Source organism: Microplitis mediator, chromosome 8 (assembly GCF_029852145.1).
Source record: "Microplitis mediator isolate UGA2020A chromosome 8, iyMicMedi2.1, whole genome shotgun sequence".
In the NCBI taxonomy this organism is placed as follows: Eukaryota; Metazoa; Arthropoda; class Insecta; order Hymenoptera; family Braconidae; genus Microplitis; species Microplitis mediator.
In genome coordinates, this window is record NC_079976.1 from 24356515 (window position 1) to 24378548 (window position 22034).

At 27.6% G+C, this 22034-nt stretch overlaps 1 protein-coding gene and 1 long non-coding RNA gene across 2 annotated transcripts; one reads left to right on the plus strand and one right to left on the minus strand.

Moving 5' to 3' along the window:
• Positions 1-47: 47 nt before the first annotated feature.
• LOC130672706 (uncharacterized) lies at positions 48-3069 on the minus strand. Its single transcript, XR_008990760.1, has 3 exons — positions 2669-3069; positions 183-208; positions 48-103 (listed from the first exon to the last, which is right to left on the minus strand). It is a non-coding gene; the product is annotated as an uncharacterized LOC130672706 (long non-coding RNA).
• A 3020-nt stretch (positions 3070-6089) lies between these two features.
• Positions 6090-21718, plus strand: LOC130673394 (protein eiger). The gene is made up of 4 exons (XM_057478384.1): positions 6090-6798; positions 16881-17330; positions 18695-19048; positions 21330-21718. Exons 1-4 carry the CDS (start codon positions 6424-6426, stop codon positions 21549-21551), a joined length of 1401 nt encoding a protein of 466 aa, XP_057334367.1. The 5' UTR covers positions 6090-6423; the 3' UTR covers positions 21552-21718.
• Positions 21719-22034: the final 316 nt, after the last annotated feature.

Sequence of the window (22034 nt, forward strand, 5' to 3'; positions counted from 1 at the left end):
TGTGGAGTTACTGTTTATTATTATTATTTAAATTTTAAAGTCATTGTCGCAATTGTATCAATGAGAAATAAATTGCATGATGCATGTAAGTCATGAATTAGCTCTATAGAGGACAAAAGAATACTTTTAGTTACGAGTCATCGTACGAAAATTACTCTGTAACCACATATATGTATACTTACATGTATATATATTAATATGATATTTCCTTTTTTTACCAAATTTGCAGTCATTGTCAAAAAAATTTTAAAAATAAAAAAAAATAATTATAATTAAATTACTTACATTTAATTAAAAATTTCTTATAAATCAGTCAAAATTTTTTTTTATTATTTTAAAAAAAAATTATTATATAACTTTCTACCAAAAATGACAAAAATTTTTACTATTTATTAAATAAATTAAAAAAAAAATTTACATTAAATTTTAAGAAAATTGAATAAATTTTCAAAAATTTTAAACTGTCAAAAATATATACAAATGTATATTATATTCAATATTTCCTTTTTTTACCAACTTTGCAGTCAGTGTCAAAAAAATTAAAAAATTAAATAACAAAAATTATAATTAAATTATATATAATTAAAAATTTCTCATAAATATCAAAATTTTTTTTTATTATTTAAAAAAAAAATCTATTGTCATTTGCAACAAAAATTATTATATAATTTTTTTTAGCAAAAATGACAAAAATTTTTACTATTTATTAAATAAATTAAAAAAAAAAATTAACATTAAATTTTAAGAAAATTGAATAAATTTTCAAAAATTTTAAACTTTCAAAAATATATACAAATGTATATTATATTCAATATTTCCTTTTTTTCCCAAATTTGCAGTCATTGTCAAAAAAATTAAAAAAAAAAAATTATAATTAAATTACTTACATATAATTAAAAATTTCTCATAAATCAGTCAAAATTTTTTTTTATTATTTTAAAAAAAAATTATTATATAACTTTCTAGCAAAAATGACAAAAATTTTTACTATTTATTAAATAAATTAAAAAAAAAATTGACATTAAATTTCAAGAAAATTAAATGAATTTTCAAAAATTTTAAACTGTCAAAAATATATACAAATGTATATTATATTCAATATTTCCTTTTTTTTACCAAATTTGTAGTCATTGTCAAAAAAATTTAAAAATTAAAAAAAAATAATTATAATTAAATTACTTACATTTAATTTAAAATTTCTCATAAATGTCAAAATTTTTTTTTATTATTTTAAAAAAAAATTTATTGTCATTTGCAACAAAAAATTATTATACAATTTTTCTAGCAAAATCGACAAAAATTTTTACTATTTATTAAATAAATTAAAAAAAAAATGACATTAAATTTCATGAAAATTAAATGAATTTTCAAAAATTTTAAACTGTCAAAAATATATAGAAATGTATATTATATTCAATATTTCCTTTTTTTACCAAATTTGCAGTCATTGTCAAAAAAATTTAAAAATTAAAAAAAGTAATTATAATAAAATTACTTACATTTAATTAAAAATTTCTCATAAATGTCAAAATTTTTTTTTATTATTTTAAAAAAAAATTTGTTGTCATTTACAACAAAAAATTATTATATAATTTTTTTAGCAAAAATGACAAAAATTTTCACTATTTATTAAATAAATTAAAAAAAAAATTGACATTAAATTTCAAGAAAATTAAATGAATTTTCAAAAATTTTAAACTGTCAAAAATATATAGAAATGTATATTATATTCAATATTTCTTTTTTATACCAACTTTGCAGTCATTGTCAAAAAAATTTTAAAATAAAAAAAAATTAATTATAATAAAATTACTTACATTTAATTAAAAATTTCTTATAAATCAGTCAAAATTTTTTTTTATTATTTTAAAAAAAAATTATTATATAACTTTCTAGCAAAAATGACAAAATTTTTACTATTTATTAAATAAATTAAAAAACAAAATTGACAATAAATTTCAAGAAAATTAAATGAATTTTCAAAAATTTTCAACTGTCAAAAATATATGCAAATGTATATTATATTCAATATTTCCTTTTTTTACCAACTTTGCAGTCATTGTCAAAAAAATTTAAAAATTAAAAAAAAATAATTATAATTAAATTACTTACATTTAATTTAAAATTTCTCATAAATGTCAAAATTTTTTTTTATTATTTTAAAAAAAAATTTGTTGTCATTTACAACAAAAAATTATTGTATAATTTTTTTAGCAAAAACGACAAAAATTTTAACTATTTATTAAATAAATTTGAAAAAAAATTGACATTAAATTTCAAGAAATTAAATGAATTTTCAAAAATTTTAAACTGTCAAAAATCTACACAAATGTATATTAAATTCAATTTTTTCTTTTTTTTATCAAATTTGAAATTTTACAAAAAAAAATTTAATAATAATTATAAATACTTATATATAATTTTATTTACATATAAAAAATTTGGTACTAATAATAACTCAAAATAATTATTTTTCATTATTATTAAAAATTTTAATTATCATACAATTTTTTTATCAACAATTACATAATAATTCTTTCACTATTTATCTATCAAATAAATTTTTTAAAAACTTGTAACACTGAATTTAAAAAAAATTTTGAACTGTGAAATGTATGAATTTTAATTAACACTTTTTATAAATAATTCGAATTTAAAAAAAATTTACCAGGAATAAGATCTGGTTTTTGAATAGAGAAAAAAACTCGAGTAGTTTCAAATTAAAAAACTGACATCACTAAAAAGTTATTTACAAGAAAAATAATCCATACGATTGACCGAATTGGAATTTTACGCGTAATAACGATACTCTAGATTTAAAATGTGAGTGAACTACAATCTTGTACTAGGAAATTTTTAGTATTTTATCAGATGAAATATAACATTACGTCATTGTCTCAAGTTAACTTTTTATTTTTTCTTTATCATTAACCAGACTACTATTCTACCATACGAAATATCTCTGCACGCTTATTTTATAGTAAGAAATTTGTTATCGCTTCTGTTTCTTCGTATTTATTTCATTTATCTAATGTTTATTCTTACTAAATATTTTAATTGCTTACAATACTACAAAAAAAAAAATTATTTATTTATCTCTTATTTATTTATTTACTCAATAAATTTTATTCGACCCTGGAGCTCTCTAATGGCAGTAACATACAAAATAAAGTAAAAGAAAAAATTTGTGTTAAACATTTAACATTTTCATGTGTTAATTTAACACACGACTTTTGCAATGTTTGATCAATTAATTTTTAACACAAAAAAATTTTAATTGAAACAAAATTAACATTTACTCAGTGTTACTGTCCAAACAAGTGTTAACACTTTTAAAATGTAACTTCAACACAGGCGCGTGTTAATTAATTAACACTAAGAATGAGTTAAATTTACTGAAGTCACTCGTTAAATTTATTGATGCATAAATTTACAAGTATCAAAATAATACAAATAAAAATTTTAAATTAACACTTTACGTGTGTTGCAAATAACATTTTATTTATTTATTTATTTCCAATAGAATAACCCTAGCAGACCTGAGTTACCGTAAATTCACGGTATTTTTACCGTAAATCTACCGTAGAATACCGTAAAATTCGAGTAGATTTACCGTAAATTACGGTAAACCCACCGTAAATTGCGGTAAATCCACCGTAATTTACGGTAAATTGGTACTTTACCGTTGATTACCGTAAATTACGGCGGGTATACCGTAAATTTACCGTCGAATACGATAAATCTACCGTAAAAAAATTCGGGTGGATTACCGAATTACCGTAATTTACGGTGGATTACCGTATTTCTGTATTTTACGGTAAATCCACCGTAAATTACGGTAAAACTACCGTAAACTACGGTAAATTCGGTATTTTACGGTGGATTACCGTAATTTACGGTGGGTTTACCGTAATTTGGGTTCGTTAGGGAAACGCCGATCGGCTACATACATACAAAGTTTTGATTACAAGATTAATTGATTAAATGATTAGATAGAATTATTTTTATGCATGTACTTAATAACTATAAAGAAAATTATTGCACAGACTAATACAGATTAATAGAGTAGTAACAAGTTTTTTACATTAGATGTAACATTTTAATGTGTTAAAATTTTTGAACCGGTAACAGAGAATGTTAACAGTTTTATGTGTTATTTTTTTTACACAAATTGATAATGTTAGAACAACATGAAAATTTGTGTTAAATATTGTTCTAAAACACAGTTTTGTGTTCATTTTTACAAATTTTTTTTTTACTGAAACAGTGATATGCATAATTAAATTTAATTATATATAATTATATAAAGTTACATTGAATTATATATAATGTAATTTTAAAGTTCATTCATTTGTATTAATTTAAATAAAATATATATATGGGGGCGAGGGAGGGGGGGGGGCGGGATACTCAAAGAAATACTAAGTTTTCGGGGACTGAAAGAAATTAAATCTTTTTTCTTCATTGATACTCAAAAGTAAACAGAAATTTTCTGCAGCCGTTAAAAAAAAAAATTTTCATTATTCGCAGGCAAAACGGGTTCGCCTCTAAAAAAATGAAAGATAAAAATTTTGGAAATGAAATAAATTTGATTAAATCAAATTTTCTTTTAAGTAATTCACATAAAAAAAAATTACACTCGACACAATTATTGGATGCAAAGGAATAAAAAAAAATTTTTAATAATTTTTATTATGAAACAAAAGTCATTAAAATTTTTCGACTGACACTCGATTTTTTAAAAAATTTAACTACCGACTTTAAATTGGTAATTTTTTTATTTATTGTTAACTTCAAAGTTAATTTTAATTCCAAAGAAGATATTTTTAAAAAAGCAATTATATCGTTCAAAGTAATAGATTACAAGATTATTAAAAGTTAATTAAATTTCAAAATTGTAAATATTTTGAAGTTGATTATTGAAATACATCTGAAGTAATTTGACACTGGGAGTTCTTTCATTGTAAATCAATAAGAAAAAAAATCAAATTCATTTCACACTATTTTTTTACAAAATCACCCATACGAAAAAAATATATATCCGGATATATCCCGGCCCATCTGCATATAAAAATGTATGTCTCATATATGTAGATTGGCCCGGATATATATTTTTTTCGTATGGGCAAGTTTTCAAAAACAGTAAAAAAAAATTCAAAATAATGCTCAATTATATTTACAAAAGTGATTTCAGAATGTTTAAAAAACATTCCACTACATATATCGACTCTCAATACCATACATATCACTTAATAGTCAATTTCAAAATAATATGAACAACAGGCTGAATAAATTATATGCAATTCGTTAACGCAACAATCGTCGACGGCAGTTGACTTCTTACCCTAATTGCTGGTGGCAAAAATATATCTACATGTTAACTTATACAATAAAGACAATTTACAATCAATCAGTGTTCAAGATACAATACTATTGATCAGCATCTCTATCTAAAATCAACGCGTAACACGCAGATATAAATTCTTAATAAGCTTCCAAAGCAACAAATGATGGGAATTTGTTCCATATTCGTATAGTAGAATTAAAAAATAATTTTTGAAACGTTACAGTTCTTAGTTGGAAGTAATCATCATCAATTTATATAATCGACTACCCGTTATAAGACGGATCTAGGGGACGTAGGGGAAATTTATCTCGTAATTTCAGTCCGCCCACTGCCGTGCCTTTAGTTTTGTTCGCAACTACTCGTTATAAGCCCGTTTCCGTTCATATTTTTAGTTTATAATTTAGAAAACTTTAACGGAGGCTTATAACGGGATGTACGAAACTCAAAAGAGAGGTTAAGTGGGGGTTTGTTTAGATCCAGTAAACTTGTCCCCGAAAGAGAATGAACTTCGGGAGTCGCTCCCACTACCGTTTTTTTATAATTTGCGCATGCGCAAGGAGAAGTGGGAGAATATTTAGTATACGGAGCACTTAGAGTGGGAGTAAAAGCCGAAAACACCCGAGACAGACTCTCTCGCACGGAGAATTTTAACTGGCGATTGAGGGGAAGAGGCTTTTGACGAACTCGACTATGTATAGACATATATATTGAGGTATTAAATATGAAGAATAAGATAAGAAAGAAGATTATAAACAAAAAATATAATTTAAAAATTGTGGCGCTAGTGTAGTTAAGTAAATGATGGGGATAAAAAAGAGCAAAAGAGTAATTGTATATTATCATAGTCATCATTCTCATCTCAACCAGTCAGCAGTTGTTAAAGACTAACAAATTAAATTAACTACAGTAGTTGAAAGTATTTTAAATGATATTTTTAAATAAGACCTCAAAAAATATGTAGAATATTAATTCTATTTTTTAAATTAATAAATTTCCCGCGTTAAAATGATTTATTTTTTTAATACCATTTAAATAAAGATATTTATGGAAATATTGGTTTAAATAAATATATAAAAATGACATCGACATGTAAAAATATTGAATTGAATGATAAATTAAAATCAAATGACAGTAATAAAATAAATGTAAATAAATCGATAACGGGCGAGGAAAGAAAATCGTTTTTAAATTCACGTGAAAATTTGAGTATTTCGGATATCGAACAGGGATTTAATAAAAATTTATCTTGTGTGCGTATTAATAAATTTATTGTTTTAAATGTGTTTACTATTGTTTTAGTTATTATTATTATTTTTATTGAAACATTTAATTTAACGAGAGTGATTAATAATAAAAAAGAAATCGATGATCTCAAACAAGAATTTGATTTATTGAGACGACAATTTTATGAAGAAAATTTTTTGGACAGACTTATGGCATTTGAAGAACAGGTAATACATATATTTTTTACATATATTTAAAATATCAGGGGGTAAAATTCCTCTAAAGAAATTTTTAGATTTTTTTTCACTCCCCTCAAAAAAAATTCATTTGAAAAAAGTGAACTTTTAAATTCTTTATGATTTTGAACTTTGAATTTGTTATTTTTTGAATTTAAAAAAATTTTTGTTTTGATTTTGATCTTGAATAATTCTAACAAAAAAAAAAATCTTTATAATTTTTTTTTTACGGTTTTCAAACCAAACAAATTCTCAAATTGATTTATTTTTGCTTGAAAATTCAAAAAAATCTGCCTTAAAAAATAAATTTCAGTATCGCGTAAAATTTGAAAGTTTTTTGTTAAAAATTTTTTTGTAACGAATTTTTTTTTTACACGAAATATTTCTTGTTCCATGAAAATTAAATTGTAGAATAAAAAAAGTTTTTTTTTCCATTGCACTAAAGCTGCAAATACTTCTATAGTTTGAAATTCCTCTGCTAATAGAAACTTTGTGTTTACTCCATTCGCGTTGAATTTTTTTTTTTTTTTTTGTAAATTCCGGAACTCGTGACGAAGTGAAAAATTCACTTTGATTTCGTTCATGATTTTTTACAATGCATAATTTTTTATTTAAAATCCTTTAAACATTTGAATAATAGATTCAGGTCTAAATATATATTTTATGGTTGGTAGTTTTATCTCCCACATTTCTTGATGTTTATTAATGTATTTACAAAATGATGAAGAATTATTGCCTGCACAAATAGAATAAGATAGTGTGCAACAACCTTCAAATTTATTATCAAGCTAAATATTAAAGTAAAATCCTAAGAATGTCATCTGGCTGTCAAAATAAAAAGTTTTATTTTTTTTTTAAAACAGTATTTTAACCGTTTCTAGCAATTTTTCGAAATATCCTCATAAGATTATGGTAATAATTACTTAGAACTTCAGGATATGCACCCAAAATTTCCGGAATAAGTTTCCATAAATATGGGAAAAATTCCTATAATTATGGTAATAGTACCCATAGTCACATACATGGAGAGAAATGTCAAGTACATAGACCTATTCAGAATGGCAATAATTATTTTATTTTTTTATTTATTTATTTATTAACTTTTTTACAAACAATTATTAGAATACAAATTTCTGATTAACAGTCAATAAGTATAAAGATACATCATACCAAATTAATTTAGTATATAAATTTTGAATTTTAACCATTTATCTCAGATACACGGAAAGAAAATTATGGGAAGTTTTGCTATGCATTACGGGGATAGTTCCCATAATAGTATGAGAATAGTTCCCATACCATTATGGGAATAATTCCCATAATGATATGAGAATGGTTCCCATATTGGTATAGCAACTATTCTTATAATATTATGGGAACTATTCCCATAATGTTATAGGAACCATCCCTATAATATCATAAAATTTTTTTTTAGCACAATAGTGTAGAAATTTCCCAAAATTTGAATTTTCTTGAATGTTTTGTGCTGAAAAAAAATTCTTGTTAAAAATTTTAATGTTTTTTTGCCAAATACGATTTTTTTTTTCAATGTTTGAATTTTTAATTTTTTAGGTTTAATAATATTTCTGTGTATTGTAGAAGTGATTACCACACTTCTTTAAATTAATTTTTTCATGATAATATGGGAACCATTCCCATAATATTATAGGAATGGTTCCTATAATATTATGAGAATAGTTCCCATACTATTATAGGAATGATTCCCATAATATTATAGAAAGTATTCCTATAAATTATAGGAACCATTCCTATAATTACAGGAATCATTCCTATAGTGTTATGGGTATCATTCCCATGATTATAGGAACTATTCCTATAATTATGGGAAACATTTCTATAATTATAGGAACCGCTCCCATAATTTATGGTCGTAATTCCTATGATGGTACACGGAAAAAAATTAATCGTGAATGCAACATGATGCAGTCATGTTGCATTCACATGATGAAATCATGTTGCATTCACATGATTTGTCATGTTGCATTCACATGATAGTCATGTTGCGGTAACATGAGAAAATCATGTGGCATTCACATGATTTGTCATGTTGCATTCACATGATAATCATGTTGCGGTAACATGAGAAAAATCATGTTGCATTCACATGATTTGTCATGTTGCATTCACATGATAGTCATGTTGCGGTAACATGAGAAAATCATGTGGCATTCACATGATTTGTCATGTAGCATTCACATGATAATCATGTTGCGGTAACATGAGAAAAATCATGTTGCATTCACATGATTTCTCATGTTGCATTCACATGATAATCATGTTGCGGTAACATGAGATAATCATGTGAATGCAACATGATCTTCTCATGTTACCGCAACATGATTATCATGTGAATGCAACATGAGAAATCATGTGAATGCAACATGATTTTTCTCATGTTACCGCAACATGATTATCATGTGAATGCAACATGACAAATCATGTGAATGCCACATGATTTTCTCATGTTACCGCAACATGATTATCATGTGAATGCAACATGACAAATCATGTGAATGCCACATGATTTTCTCATGTTACCGCAACATGACTATCATGTGAATGCAACATGACAAATCATGTGAATGCAACATGATTTCATCATGTGAATGCAACATGACTGCATCATGTTGCATTCACGATTAATTTTTTTCCGTGTATAGGAAAAAATTTCACAAAATTATGGGAACCGCTGCCATAATTTTCTTTCCGTGTATCATTAAATGTTTATAACATAATTTCTTAAAAATACTCAAACTATCAGCTGATGTTATATTTTTAGGCAGCGAATTCCAAAATTTAATGCCTGTTATCAGATATGACTTTTAATAATAATTACTATGACATGGTGGTACTCATAATGAGTTAGTTTTATTTGGGTTTACTCTCAATAAATACATCTCATTCTTTAATATTACCCTGATTAAAAATACTCATTGAAAAGTAATGAAAATTATTCAAATTCTTTTCAATCCGTACGGAGATTTCAAAAAATATTAAATGGAATTGAAATTTCGATCATTTGATAACTTTCTAATTTTTATAATGGAATTCAAAAGTATTGAAAAGAATTCAATTTTTCATCATTTTAGAAAAAGATTCAGAAAGATTCGAAAATGTAAATTCATTTAAATTTATTTCAATTCAAGTCATAACTCGAAATATGGAGCTATTTTAGTATTGAGGAAGATTCAGAAAAATTGAAAATTCTCAATTGCTTTCAATTCTTTTCAATCCTACACTCGATCCAAAATATGGAACTATTTTGGTATTGAGAAGGATTCAGAAAGATTGAAAAATGTCAATTCATTTTAATTCATTTCAATTTAAATCATAACTCGAAATATGGAACTATTTTAGTATTGAGAAAGATTCAGAAAAATTGAAAATTCTCAATTGCTTTCAATTCTTTTCAATCTTACACTCGATCGAAAATATGGAACTATTTTGGTATTGAGAAGGATTCAGAAAGATTGGAAAATGTCAATTCATTTTAATTCATTTCAATTCAAGTCATAATTGGAAATATGAAGCTGTTTTGGTGTTGAAGGAAATTCAGAAAGATTAAAAACTGTCAATTCATTCAAATTTTTTTCAATCCCACACGTGACCCAAAATGTGAAATTATTTTGTTATTGAGAAGTATTCAGAAAGATTGAAAACTGTTAATTTATTCGAATCTTTTTCAATTCTTTGGAAGTTTAGAAATTCTTATATTATTTTTAGATTAAATATAATTGAAAAGTATCAATTTTATGTCCAGATGAAAACCTTGTGGAATAGGGTTTATTCAAAAGTATCCAATTCTCATCTTTTTCAATACTTTTCAATTATTTTTAATCAGGGTAGATTATTCGCAAAAAGCCCCATGTTGCTTACGTGTAGATACTTGTAAATTAAAGTAGAGTAATGTAATTATTACTATGCTGCATAGATATATTTACTTGACATTTCTCTCCGAGCAGTAATAAATCCTATATCCACATTGGAACAGTTCTAAGGTACACATGGAAATAAACCTCATACATTATAGTGATCATTATCATAATATATGTAAAATATTTCCATAATTACGGAAATCGTTGCTATACTACTATGGTAAACGTTACTGAATATTATGGTAACTATTAGCAAAATATTATTCCAATGATTCTCACAAGATGAGGAATTTTGAAATGAGATGCCTCGGCGATAAGATTACTGAGGCATTACCTGAGCAAAGCTCAGAGCAAATTTGTAAATGTATTGTTAAAAAATTATTCAAAAGCATAATCATTAAAATTCACAATTTTTTATAGAAAAAAAAATATTTATCACCTTCATAAATTAAGAGAAATAGTTGGAAGAACAACTAAAAAAAAAAAGCAAAGTAAAGCTTATCGTTTGAACTTTAACATTTATTTTACGAAATAGATGTATATGACTGTGCGTTGAAATGTTATTTTAAAATAAAACCGTAAATTATTTTAACTTCCCGCTAAAAAAATTGCAAATTTTCAAAAATTCGGAAATTTATTGTTTTCTCCCCAATTTTCGAAAATCGAAATTTCATCAGATGTCGACGTTTTGAGGTCCTAGGAAACTATTCTGACTAGTTTCAGAATGATGTGCGAGTGTCTGTATGTGTGTGTGTGTGTGTGTGTGTGTAAACTCTTTGTAACTTTTTAACTAATGAATCGATTTGGATGGTTAAGGCGGCAATCGAAAGAGCTTGTTGGCCATCAACTTTCCTGGCAATTCCAGATCATTCGATCAAGTAGACTCGAAAATATTGGCGAATTACAAAAAAAAAAATTTTTTATTCTTAGTTTTTTATTGATTTCTCAGAAACGACTCAAACGATTGACTCCAAAATCTAATCAGCTCTATAAATTAATGAAACGCGTCGATTCCCACCTTAGCCATCTCAATCGGTTTATTCGTTCGTGAGATATCGTGGGAGAAAGATATGCAAAAAACGGTTTTTTTCGAAAAGAACGGCATACAAAAGTATTTTCGAAAATGTATTCACAATAATGTTTTCGAGGTTCTTGAGCTCGAAAACAGCAGAAACTTTTGAGGCTGGCCCGCAGGATTAACCGATAGACCGATTTTTTTTTTTTTTTTTTTCATTTTATAGTTTGGAAATTAAAAACCTTTCGATATTTTTATTTTTATTTTTATTATTTTTATTTTTATTATATGATCGAATATTGTAATTATACATGCAAAACTAATGTAAATATTTTGTATTTGAACGGCCACAGGAGATCAAGATCTCATGGTCGAATAAAATTTATTATCTATCTATCTTCGTACTCGATTAATCATATGAAAAAAATGTATACTAAATTTGATTACGAGTTAGTTAAAAATATTTTGATTTTAATAATTACGATTTGGACATAGTAGAAACTATAATCTTTTTCTCTCTATGTATTACAGAAAAGAGCGACAAATCTGATAAGAATTAAATTTTTTTGTACAAAACACATTAATTACATAATCATTGTAACTTTAACAATATGTTGTTATTTAAAAGATAATATATATCAATAATTACCAAAAAAATACTAGCTATCATTACATTATATGATAAACATTACAACCGTTTGATGATGTCTTTCGAAATACATCAACAGTAATATTCGTTATCTTGCGCGCGTAATAATTATAATTGACATGGTAATTAGTATTGTCTTCTATTAAGTATTATTGTCATACTGCACAACTAAAAATTTTCCACTCTTACAATCCCCGGTTTTTCATTAATTTTTCAGTGCATTGATCAGTTTAATTGTATAATTAATTCCTTGTACTTCACTTCATTATTTAATGTTAATATTTCATACGAAAAAAAATATATAAATAAAAAATACACTCCAGTGGTCAATTTAGGCACACATGTGCTAAAACAGCTACTAATAACAGCTACTAATAACAGCTCTTTTATCAACCGACAATTGGAGGTTCGAGTACTCAATTTTATTAAATAAAATATTGAATTCCTTTATTTTTAAAAGTTTATTTAAAAACAATAAAATTACACGGAATTAATTAATTAAAAAGTTGCAGAGTAATTTTTAAAATCTGCGACGGTAACTGCTACCATCTCGGCATAATAAATATCGTCAGCCAAGATTGTAATTATTACTATTAATTATATGAGTCATTACTTTCATTGGTGAGAGTGGTTATTAATCGGGAATGATAATAATTATAATGCGATTTTTTTAAACAGCAGTGGGTAATAAATTTAATAATTCCTATATTTTATAGTTACCATTAAAAATCCCCGATGAAAATCATTAGGGAAAGGGGGGGGGGGGCGCAAAGTGGGCCCTTTAAAATTTTCAATACTTCAAAAAATATGGGGGCACAGTGGGTCCCTCAAAATTTTCTATACGCCAATAAATTCGGATGGACAATAAGCTTATCGAAATTTCTGATATAATGAGGGCTAAAATAGACCACCGAAACTGTTCATTAAACATAATTCATTAAAAAAGTTAAAGATAATAAAGTTATATCGCAGCAGATTAAAATGATTTTTTATATTATTAAAACACAATTGTTTTATAGTTATTTGCAAGTATCACACGTGTAAAGAATAAAAAATGTCAAATCCGAAATTTTTTGGAGGGCCCACTTTGCCCCTAATTTTCAATTGCACGCCTCGGAAGCGAAGCGGAGAGGTTGTGCTTTATAACCGACCTGTCGAGGTCACACGATTTCCACTCATTAAAGTGCATATATTTTTTTTCTATTACTCTTACACATTATGAAAAACACATCAATATAAAGCTGAAACACTAATAAATAATCCTGATACTTTTTTTAATTTGTCTAATATGTATTAATATAAAAAAAAGTTCATTAAAAAAAATTTATCGTGGACGTCCATTAGTCTGTGGTTAAAAAAAACGGCGTGGTACGGATATCTCGAGAACGACTTGACGAAACTACTTAATTTTTTTTTCAAAATTTTCAGAAATAAGCAAAGAAGGTTCCTTTCGAAAATCACTACTGTAGGCCTTCTCGTTTTTTTAAAAATAAATCATTACGGTTAAAACCGGCAATCTTACATGTAAACAAACACACACTGCCGCCATTTTTCATTAGGAATGTTCTCCTGATTTATTTTTTTTTTTTTACTTTTATTACCGTATATTTACCATGGAAATTTCTATGGGAAAAGAGCGGGATATTCAATTTTATTCGAAATTTAACTTTTAAAAAAAAACATAACATGAACGTTCGAGGCGTGCACTTTTGGATTTTCCAAATTTTTTTTTCAATTTTAATGGACGCAGCATAATGAAGTGAAAATAAGTATCAAGGGTCTAAAAAAAAGTAAACGCGTAAAAAAAATTAATGATATTATAATTATTTTCCTTAAGAGGCCCACTGTGCCCCCCCCCCTCCCTTTCTTTTACTATATAAAATTATCAGTGTTCTAAAAGACATAAATCCTTTTAATTTTACTTAATCTATACAAATAAAAATGTCTGCAACACATATTTTATAATGTGTTTAGTTCACTTTCTAAATCAGTTATTCAAAAAAATGATTAATTCTTAGCTAAATAAATACTGATATTGAGTTCAACAGTCACTATGTTATTTAATTACACATATTTTCTAGCAGTTGCTTCATAATTTATACGTTAATCACAAAAATGAGCGACACTGTGTACAGATTTAGCTGATTGATATCGCATTCATAAAAATTGATTCAATTTAAAACGTAAATATTTCATTTGCAAGAGACCACTGATATAATTACCAATGAATCATTTTTTCTAAAGTTATATTACATGTAGAGATATTAGATTAATAAAACTCGTATATTTTGAAAAGTTTTTAGACCCGTCCTACCCTATTTTATTTTTAAATTTAAAATAGCCAAAAGAACCTTGACTGATTATAAAGTAAATATTGTTCTAGGCATTATCTTTGCTATGCTTTTTCACTATTGTATAATTTTTTATACTATAGATAAATATGAGGATAAAAATAGTTTTTATCAGAAACCATAAATTTTCTTATTACTTTTTTCTTGAGAATTTATTAGAGAAATATTTGAAAGATGACTTGGATGTCAGTTTGTCATTCTCAATAGACAATTACTATCTCTATAAAATGTATATATATATATATATATATATTTAGTTAAACCGTTGTCATAAAATTCAGCGTAAAGATAAAATAAAATTTATAAAATTATATATATATTAAGAATCTATACCGTGAGAAATTTTGTTAGATTTTCAAGGATAATAATCTTACATAAATATCAATACGTTCATATAATTTAAAAACTTACTCTCTAAACATGAATTAGTGAAAATAAGTGAATATTCACTAATTCCAAGTGCAAACCGAACCACTAATTTCAAAAACTGGTTCGGTTGGCACTCAAAATTAGTGAATATATTCACTTTTTTCACTTATTCATGTTTAGAGAGTATAAATTCGGTTTTTCGAATTATAAAGTTTTTTTTTATTAGGGGAGGGTGGGGCAGAGCGGCCCCCCTGAAATTTTGACCAAAAAAAAAAATTTTTTTTTTTTCGACTAATCACTATAAATCCGATATGTTTGCGCATTTTTACCCCTACGCATGACATTTGGGGCAAAATGGACAAGCCCAAAATTTTGAAAAAGTGATTTTTTCATATTTTTATCGTCAAATTAAAAAAAAATTAGTATAATTCCACATTTCTAGCCCTACGCATAACACCTGGGGCAAAATGGACCAGCCGAAACTTCCGAAAAAATTATTTTTTCATATTTTTCGGCCGTTTCTCTATGTAAGAGGCAAATTTGGTCACTAAAAATTTATAAAAATTAAATTTTTTTTTTTAGTTGATAAATTTTTGAAATAAAGTAAAATTATAGAATTGATTTTTTTTTTTATTAAATAACAATTAGTAATTAAGGTAATCGAGAGTGAACGATTTTTTACGCTTTAAAAAATTTTTTTCGAGTAATATAAAACCAAAAATAGTTGTCAAGAGAAAGAAATACATTCTTAATGATGAAAACAATTTAAAAAAAAAAAAAAACGAAAAAAAAAATTTTTTTTATCACTTTTTGAAGGGGGGCCGCTCTGCCCCACAAAAAAAAAAAATTTTTTCAGAATTTTGGCAAAATGTCCATAAATTTGTTCGAAATAGGACAAAAGTTAAGTGATCTTATGGTTGAAAGCCACAAAAAATAATAATTGGCTTAGGGGGGCCGCTCTGCCCCACCCTCCCCTATATCTTTTTCACTAACATTTTTATGCCATCTTACTAATTTAATTAGTTAAAGTTTCACTAATCCAAATAGTACTTTGCACTACTTAAATCAGTGCAATAGTCGTACTTTATGTTTAGTGAATTTAATTTACTGAATTAGTGGTTTGATTTCTCTATTTTGAGACTTGATATTCACTTATCAAATCAGTGAATTTCCATATTCACATATTCATTTAGTGAATAGTCACTAATTCTGCGTGGTACGATTGTAGCATAGACAAAAAGTGAATATTCACCTAGAATTAGTAAAAAATCACTAATTTATGTTTAGAGAGTACGGAAGTATCTTAGCCAAATATTGCAACAGATTAACTTAAGATATCTTACGAAATTTTCTTAAGAATGCTATTGAAACAGTGATAGAGCTCAACTTATTAAACTAGGGGGTTTTTATTAAAATTCTTGTAAAAATACTGAAAGAATGTTTAAATTTGTAAAGATTAAGAAAATTTAAAAAATCTATTAAATACTTGAAAAATAATTAACGAAATTATAAGCAATTTTTATCAAATGATGGTTATTAAATTTAATAAGTTCTCGGAAACTCTGATTAGTTAATATAACATGATTAATAAAATAATTAATTGTATCTAATCGGCGTAGGCGATGCCGGCATGCATTGATCGCAAAACCAGACATTATATATATATAATATACTGTACAAGTGTAATTAGCAATTAGTTTCAGCCTTGAGATTTACCCCGACAATTTAATTAATTGTATAATTTTTTTCGACGAATTATTAACGTGAAATTTGATAAATTATTTTAATTTTAGTTGTACGATGATGAAGAAATGGACGATTCAGATGAACAGGAACAAGATGATTACACTGATTATGACACGAAAATTCCAACGTCAACGAATACATCAACTGCCGATGATAAATTTGAACGGGCACTCGACGCACTTGACAAATTAGAAGAATTAAAAAGTAAAGATTTGAAGAAAAATTATCATGACAGTGTCATCAATAAAACAACAAATAAATCGAATCAAGTTAATAAAAATCAACGAGCGAAACGGTTTATTAGCGATGAATTGCCGGTTGGATACACTAAAGATGATGTGCCGATTTTTAAATCAACATTTCCGCGGTTAAAAAAAAATCAAACTGATTATAAAAATCGAAAAAATTTAACTGACCAAATAAAATCACGAGATTATATTATTATGAAAAATTATTTCAAACTCAAACATCAAGGAAATCGACGCAATTATCGTAAAGTAAGTATATGCTGTAAAAATAGTATATTACACACCAAGGGATAAAAATAGGACATTTCAATCCTCGCGTGTAATTGCCCACTTTAGCCGAAGGCGTGAGCGCCAAATTCCACTCCATATTCAGGCGGGTCGTTGTGAAACTAGAGTGAGCCCGTAGCACCCGCGGCAGGGGCGTATTATAAAAAAAACAGTCATGTAAACAATCCTAACTACGGCACTGTTACTGTACACAAGTAGGGTTAACCCTTTAGAGTCTGACCTTGAAACCCCACTCTTCGGTCTGGTGGCGCCCGATAGAACTAGAAAGAGCGCAAAGCAAATATGACAGGGCCGTATTATAAGAGAAAAAGTTTCACCTGGGCGGGAAATAAAAAATAATTTTGTTTTTTATTTTTAATTTATTAAATAATAAATATCAAAGGACTTGAATTCAAAGCAAGAACAACATTTAGTTTCATTACAAATATAGTTAAGTAATATTGCAATTACATAGTAATGTATGAAATTTTTTTAATTTTTCTAACCTTACTTTCGGACACTATTTCCTCACGTCAACAATACTAACTACGGCACTGTTACTATACACAAGTAGGGTTAACCCTTTAGAGCCCGACCTTGAAACCCCACCCTTCGGTCTGGCGGGGCCCGATAGAACTAGAAAGAGCGCAAAGCAAATATGACAGGGCCGTATTATAAGAGAAACAGTTTCACCTGGGCGGGAAATAAAAAATAATTTTATTTTTTATTTTTAATTTATTAAATAATGAATATCAAATGACTTAAATTCAAAGCAAGAACAACATTTGGTTTCATTACAAATATAGTTAAGTAATATTGCAATTACATAGTAATGTATGAAATTTTTTTAATTTTTCTAACCTTACTTTCGGAGACTATTTCCTCACGTCAACAATACTAACTACGGTACTGTCGATGAACGCAGCGCGAGATTCAAACGAGTGGAAGGGTACTCACAGGCACACTACATTCTCACATGTCACTCATACATGCTCACGGGACTCTACGATTCGCGCTCTCCCCACTAGTCTCACACGTAGACGTTTCGAGATCCTCTGACTCTAAAGGGTTAAAATAAGTGGAAAGGACGCACAGTAACGCTACTACTCTTACATTGCATCCATACGAATCCACGATGCTTTTTGATTCGCGCTTTCCCCACTGGACACAAACTGAGACATTTCGAGACTCCCATACGCTAAAGGGTTAAAGTAACGTTTACTTTCAAATGCTTATCCCTTTTTACGGGGCCCATTTTCTTACCCTTATAGTATAGACACATTTTGACCCCCCTCTCCTTCAGATGAATTAATAACTAAATTTTTAAATTGATTAATTGAATCCAGGCTCCGGATGAAGCAACAAAGTCTAAACGCAGAATAACAAGAAGAAATCTTCGAATGTCCCGTCAAATATTAGCAGCACATTACGGCGCAGACAGCAGTATGTTTAGCGAAGAAGACGAGCACACTGGCAATGGGAGAGCTCGACATTCTGAAGGAGTATTTAAAGCTTGGAGATCAAGTGATTGGATGGAAGATTTTGGTATGGATCGTCACTTTGTTCTCGCTAATGACGGAAGATTGACTGTTCACGAATCAGGACTGTATCTAGTATATGCGCAAATTCATTACCTCGATGAACATGATGAAAATGGATTCCATTTGCTTGTCAATGGTCATCCGATTCTGCAATGCATGGTACTTATTTATTTATTTTTTTTTTTTAATGTAGTCTTTAACTTAATCGGACACAGATAAGCATTACATGGAGAGAAAAATTTTATCAAACGACTCTATCATTATTTCAGCTAGAGAGTCATGTAAGGCAAGTGTACGCAAATCCATACATTTTAGACTGAAATGAATGAGTTTGCGCACACTTGCCCCAAATGACTACAAAGTTTTGAATGCAATAAATTATTAATTTAAACATGTTTGTAAAAATTATTAAATCTAATATAATATATGGTAGGGTAATTAACTATTGTGTACAATATTGCGAAGGACCCGCGATCTTTGATACGCCAAAATATCCCTGACGGATACGAATTACAGTAAACTGCGTCAATTACAGTAATTTACGGTATTCAGAAGAATTACGGTAAATTTCGGTATTTTACGGTACACGTACGGCATTCTAGCCGCAAATTTTCGGTAAAGGAACGGTAATTTCCTGTAAAATTGCGGCAAGCCTGCGGTATTTTACCGTAAAGTGAAGTATTGCTCTCTAAAACTGTGAAAATAAAAAAGTATATGGTGTTTACGGTAAAAATGCTGCAAATTAGGTAAATTACCGTGAAATGCGGCAAATTTGCTGTGGAAATACTGTATTTTACGGTTAATTATGGCACAATGCGGTAAATTTTTGTAATTGATCGCGATTCATACCCGCCAGGAAATTAATTGGATCGTCAATTAAATGAAACGAATCATTAAAATAACTACCCTAGCAGATCCGAATTACGGTAAATTACAGCAATTTACCGTAAATTACCGCAACTTACCGTAATTTCGCCGAAAAATCTACGGTAATTTACCGTAATTCGGATCTGCTAGGGTAGATTCTAATCTATACCTTTAATGTGAGAAAATCTAAGTTATCTGAATACTTGTAATGATATCAATGTAGATCTACAATTTGAAAGTTCGGTCAACACTGATGAGAACAGATTTTTTTACGATTTGAATAATATCCAGCACTACACAATACCAAATCTTAAAGACACGGTACCGAAATGTCAAGTAAAGACAGTTGTTTACAGTCAAATATCCGATTATCAACAGACATTCCAGTGAAATGCTTAACATTACAGTAAAATACAGCAAATTTGCCGCAATTAGATGGTGAAATACCGCAATTTTACAAAACTTCTACGGTAAAGTACTGCACTGTTACCACAACTTTATGGCGAAAATGCGGCATTTTTACCGTAAACTACCGTACTTTCACCGCAACATTGCCGCAAATTTACCGCAGCTTCACCGCAAATTTGCCGTAAATTTGCGGCATTTCGCCGTAAATTACGGCAATTTACCGTAATTTGCCGTAGATTACCGTAATTTACGGTAATTCTCCTAGGCGTCGTAAATTACGGTAAATTTCGGCAAATTTCGGTAAATCACTGTATTTACCGTAATTCGGATCCGCTAGGGTAAACCTTTTTTTTTACAAACGAGTGTATCCCCAGAGGATCCGAATTACGGTAAATTACGGTAATGACCGTAATTTACGGAAAAACACGGCAATTTACCGTAACTTCCCGCGAATTACCGCAATCTACGGTGGATTACGATAAGATGGGGTAAAATACCGTCATTGGCCTAAATTACGGTAAATTGCCGCATTTTTACCGTAAATTACGGTAATTCTGACGAATACCATAATTTGCGGTAATTCCCGTAATTTACCGTAGTTCGGATCCACTAGAGATGTTTCCAAGAGCTATTTGTCCTATACTTGAATCAAATGTATGAATTGTTATTATGATACAAACAATATAGCAGTATTTTTAATGATACTGTGAACCATTGAATTCAAACTGAACTATACAGTTGAATTACGTAGACGTTTCGTAATGATGAAGAACCGATGTATCATAAACGATACTCCGTTTGAAAATACCTTCGATTGTGATGTTGATTAAATTTTTTTCTCCGTGTAAAGTGTCAATTAACATTGATGCCATTTTTAGTAAATTGCGTTTCAAGATTCAAAACTATCCCTGGTGGAAATTTTTCGGACACTTCTTTGAAAAACTCTGAAAAAGTCTTCAGAAATTTGAAAAATTTTTTAGAACTTTAGAACTGCGTTTTTCAGAGAAAATTCCGAAAAATTTCCACCAGGGATACTATTTTTAACAAAATTTGTCTCGGGAGTATCTAAGAACTAAAGTATAATTTGGAATACAAATTAGCTTATCTGCGTCGAATTGTATAATTATATAGATATTAAATTACAAGCTGGTATATTTTTGTTCAGGTTTACAGTCCAGGGGTTGAACATAAAAGCCGTTCGTGCTTTTCAGCCCAAGTTACTCTACTAGAAAGTGGGGATCGGATTGTTTTGAAAGACATTGGAGTGTCACGCTATACTCTATTCCAAAAAGAAAAAAGTTTCTTTGGGCTTATAAAACTCGGTGATATAAAACAACAACAACAACAACTGCAATTACAGACAACTTCAGAAACTACTGTAATATAGTCGCTATTTAACCTTGTTGATGTTTTATTGTGTAAATATAATATTTAATTTAAATTAAAGTAGTTTAATATGAATATTTTACTATTAATAGATAACAGATTATAAGAAATAGTAAATTTTTAAAATAAAAAAATCTTGTGTAATAAATAAAAAATTTATATCCAAAATACTACACGGAAAGAAAATTATGGGAAGTTTTCCTATGCATTATGGGAATGGTTCCCATAATGGTATGGGAATAGTACCTATACTACTATAGGAATGGTTCCTATATATTATAGGAACCATCCCCATAATAGTATGAGAATAGTTCCCATACTATTATGGGAATGGTTCCCATATTGGTATAGGAACTATTCCTACAATATTATGGGAACCATCCCTATAATATCATAAAATTTTTTTTTTGCACAATAGTGTAGAAATTTCCCAAAATTTGAATTTTCTTGAATGTTTTGTGCTGACAAAAAATTCTTGTTAAAA

Excerpts from the sequence above, each read along its gene's own strand:
- LOC130673394 (XM_057478384.1), top strand. The coding sequence starts at position 6,424 with ATGACATCGACATGTAAAAATATTGAATTGAATGATAAATTAAAATCA. Across the intron at positions 6,799-16,880 it reads TTATGGCATTTGAAGAACAG|TTGTACGATGATGAAGAAAT; the intron begins GTAATACATATA and ends TTTTAATTTTAG. Across the intron at positions 19,049-21,329 it reads ATCCGATTCTGCAATGCATG|GTTTACAGTCCAGGGGTTGA; the intron begins GTACTTATTTAT and ends ATTTTTGTTCAG.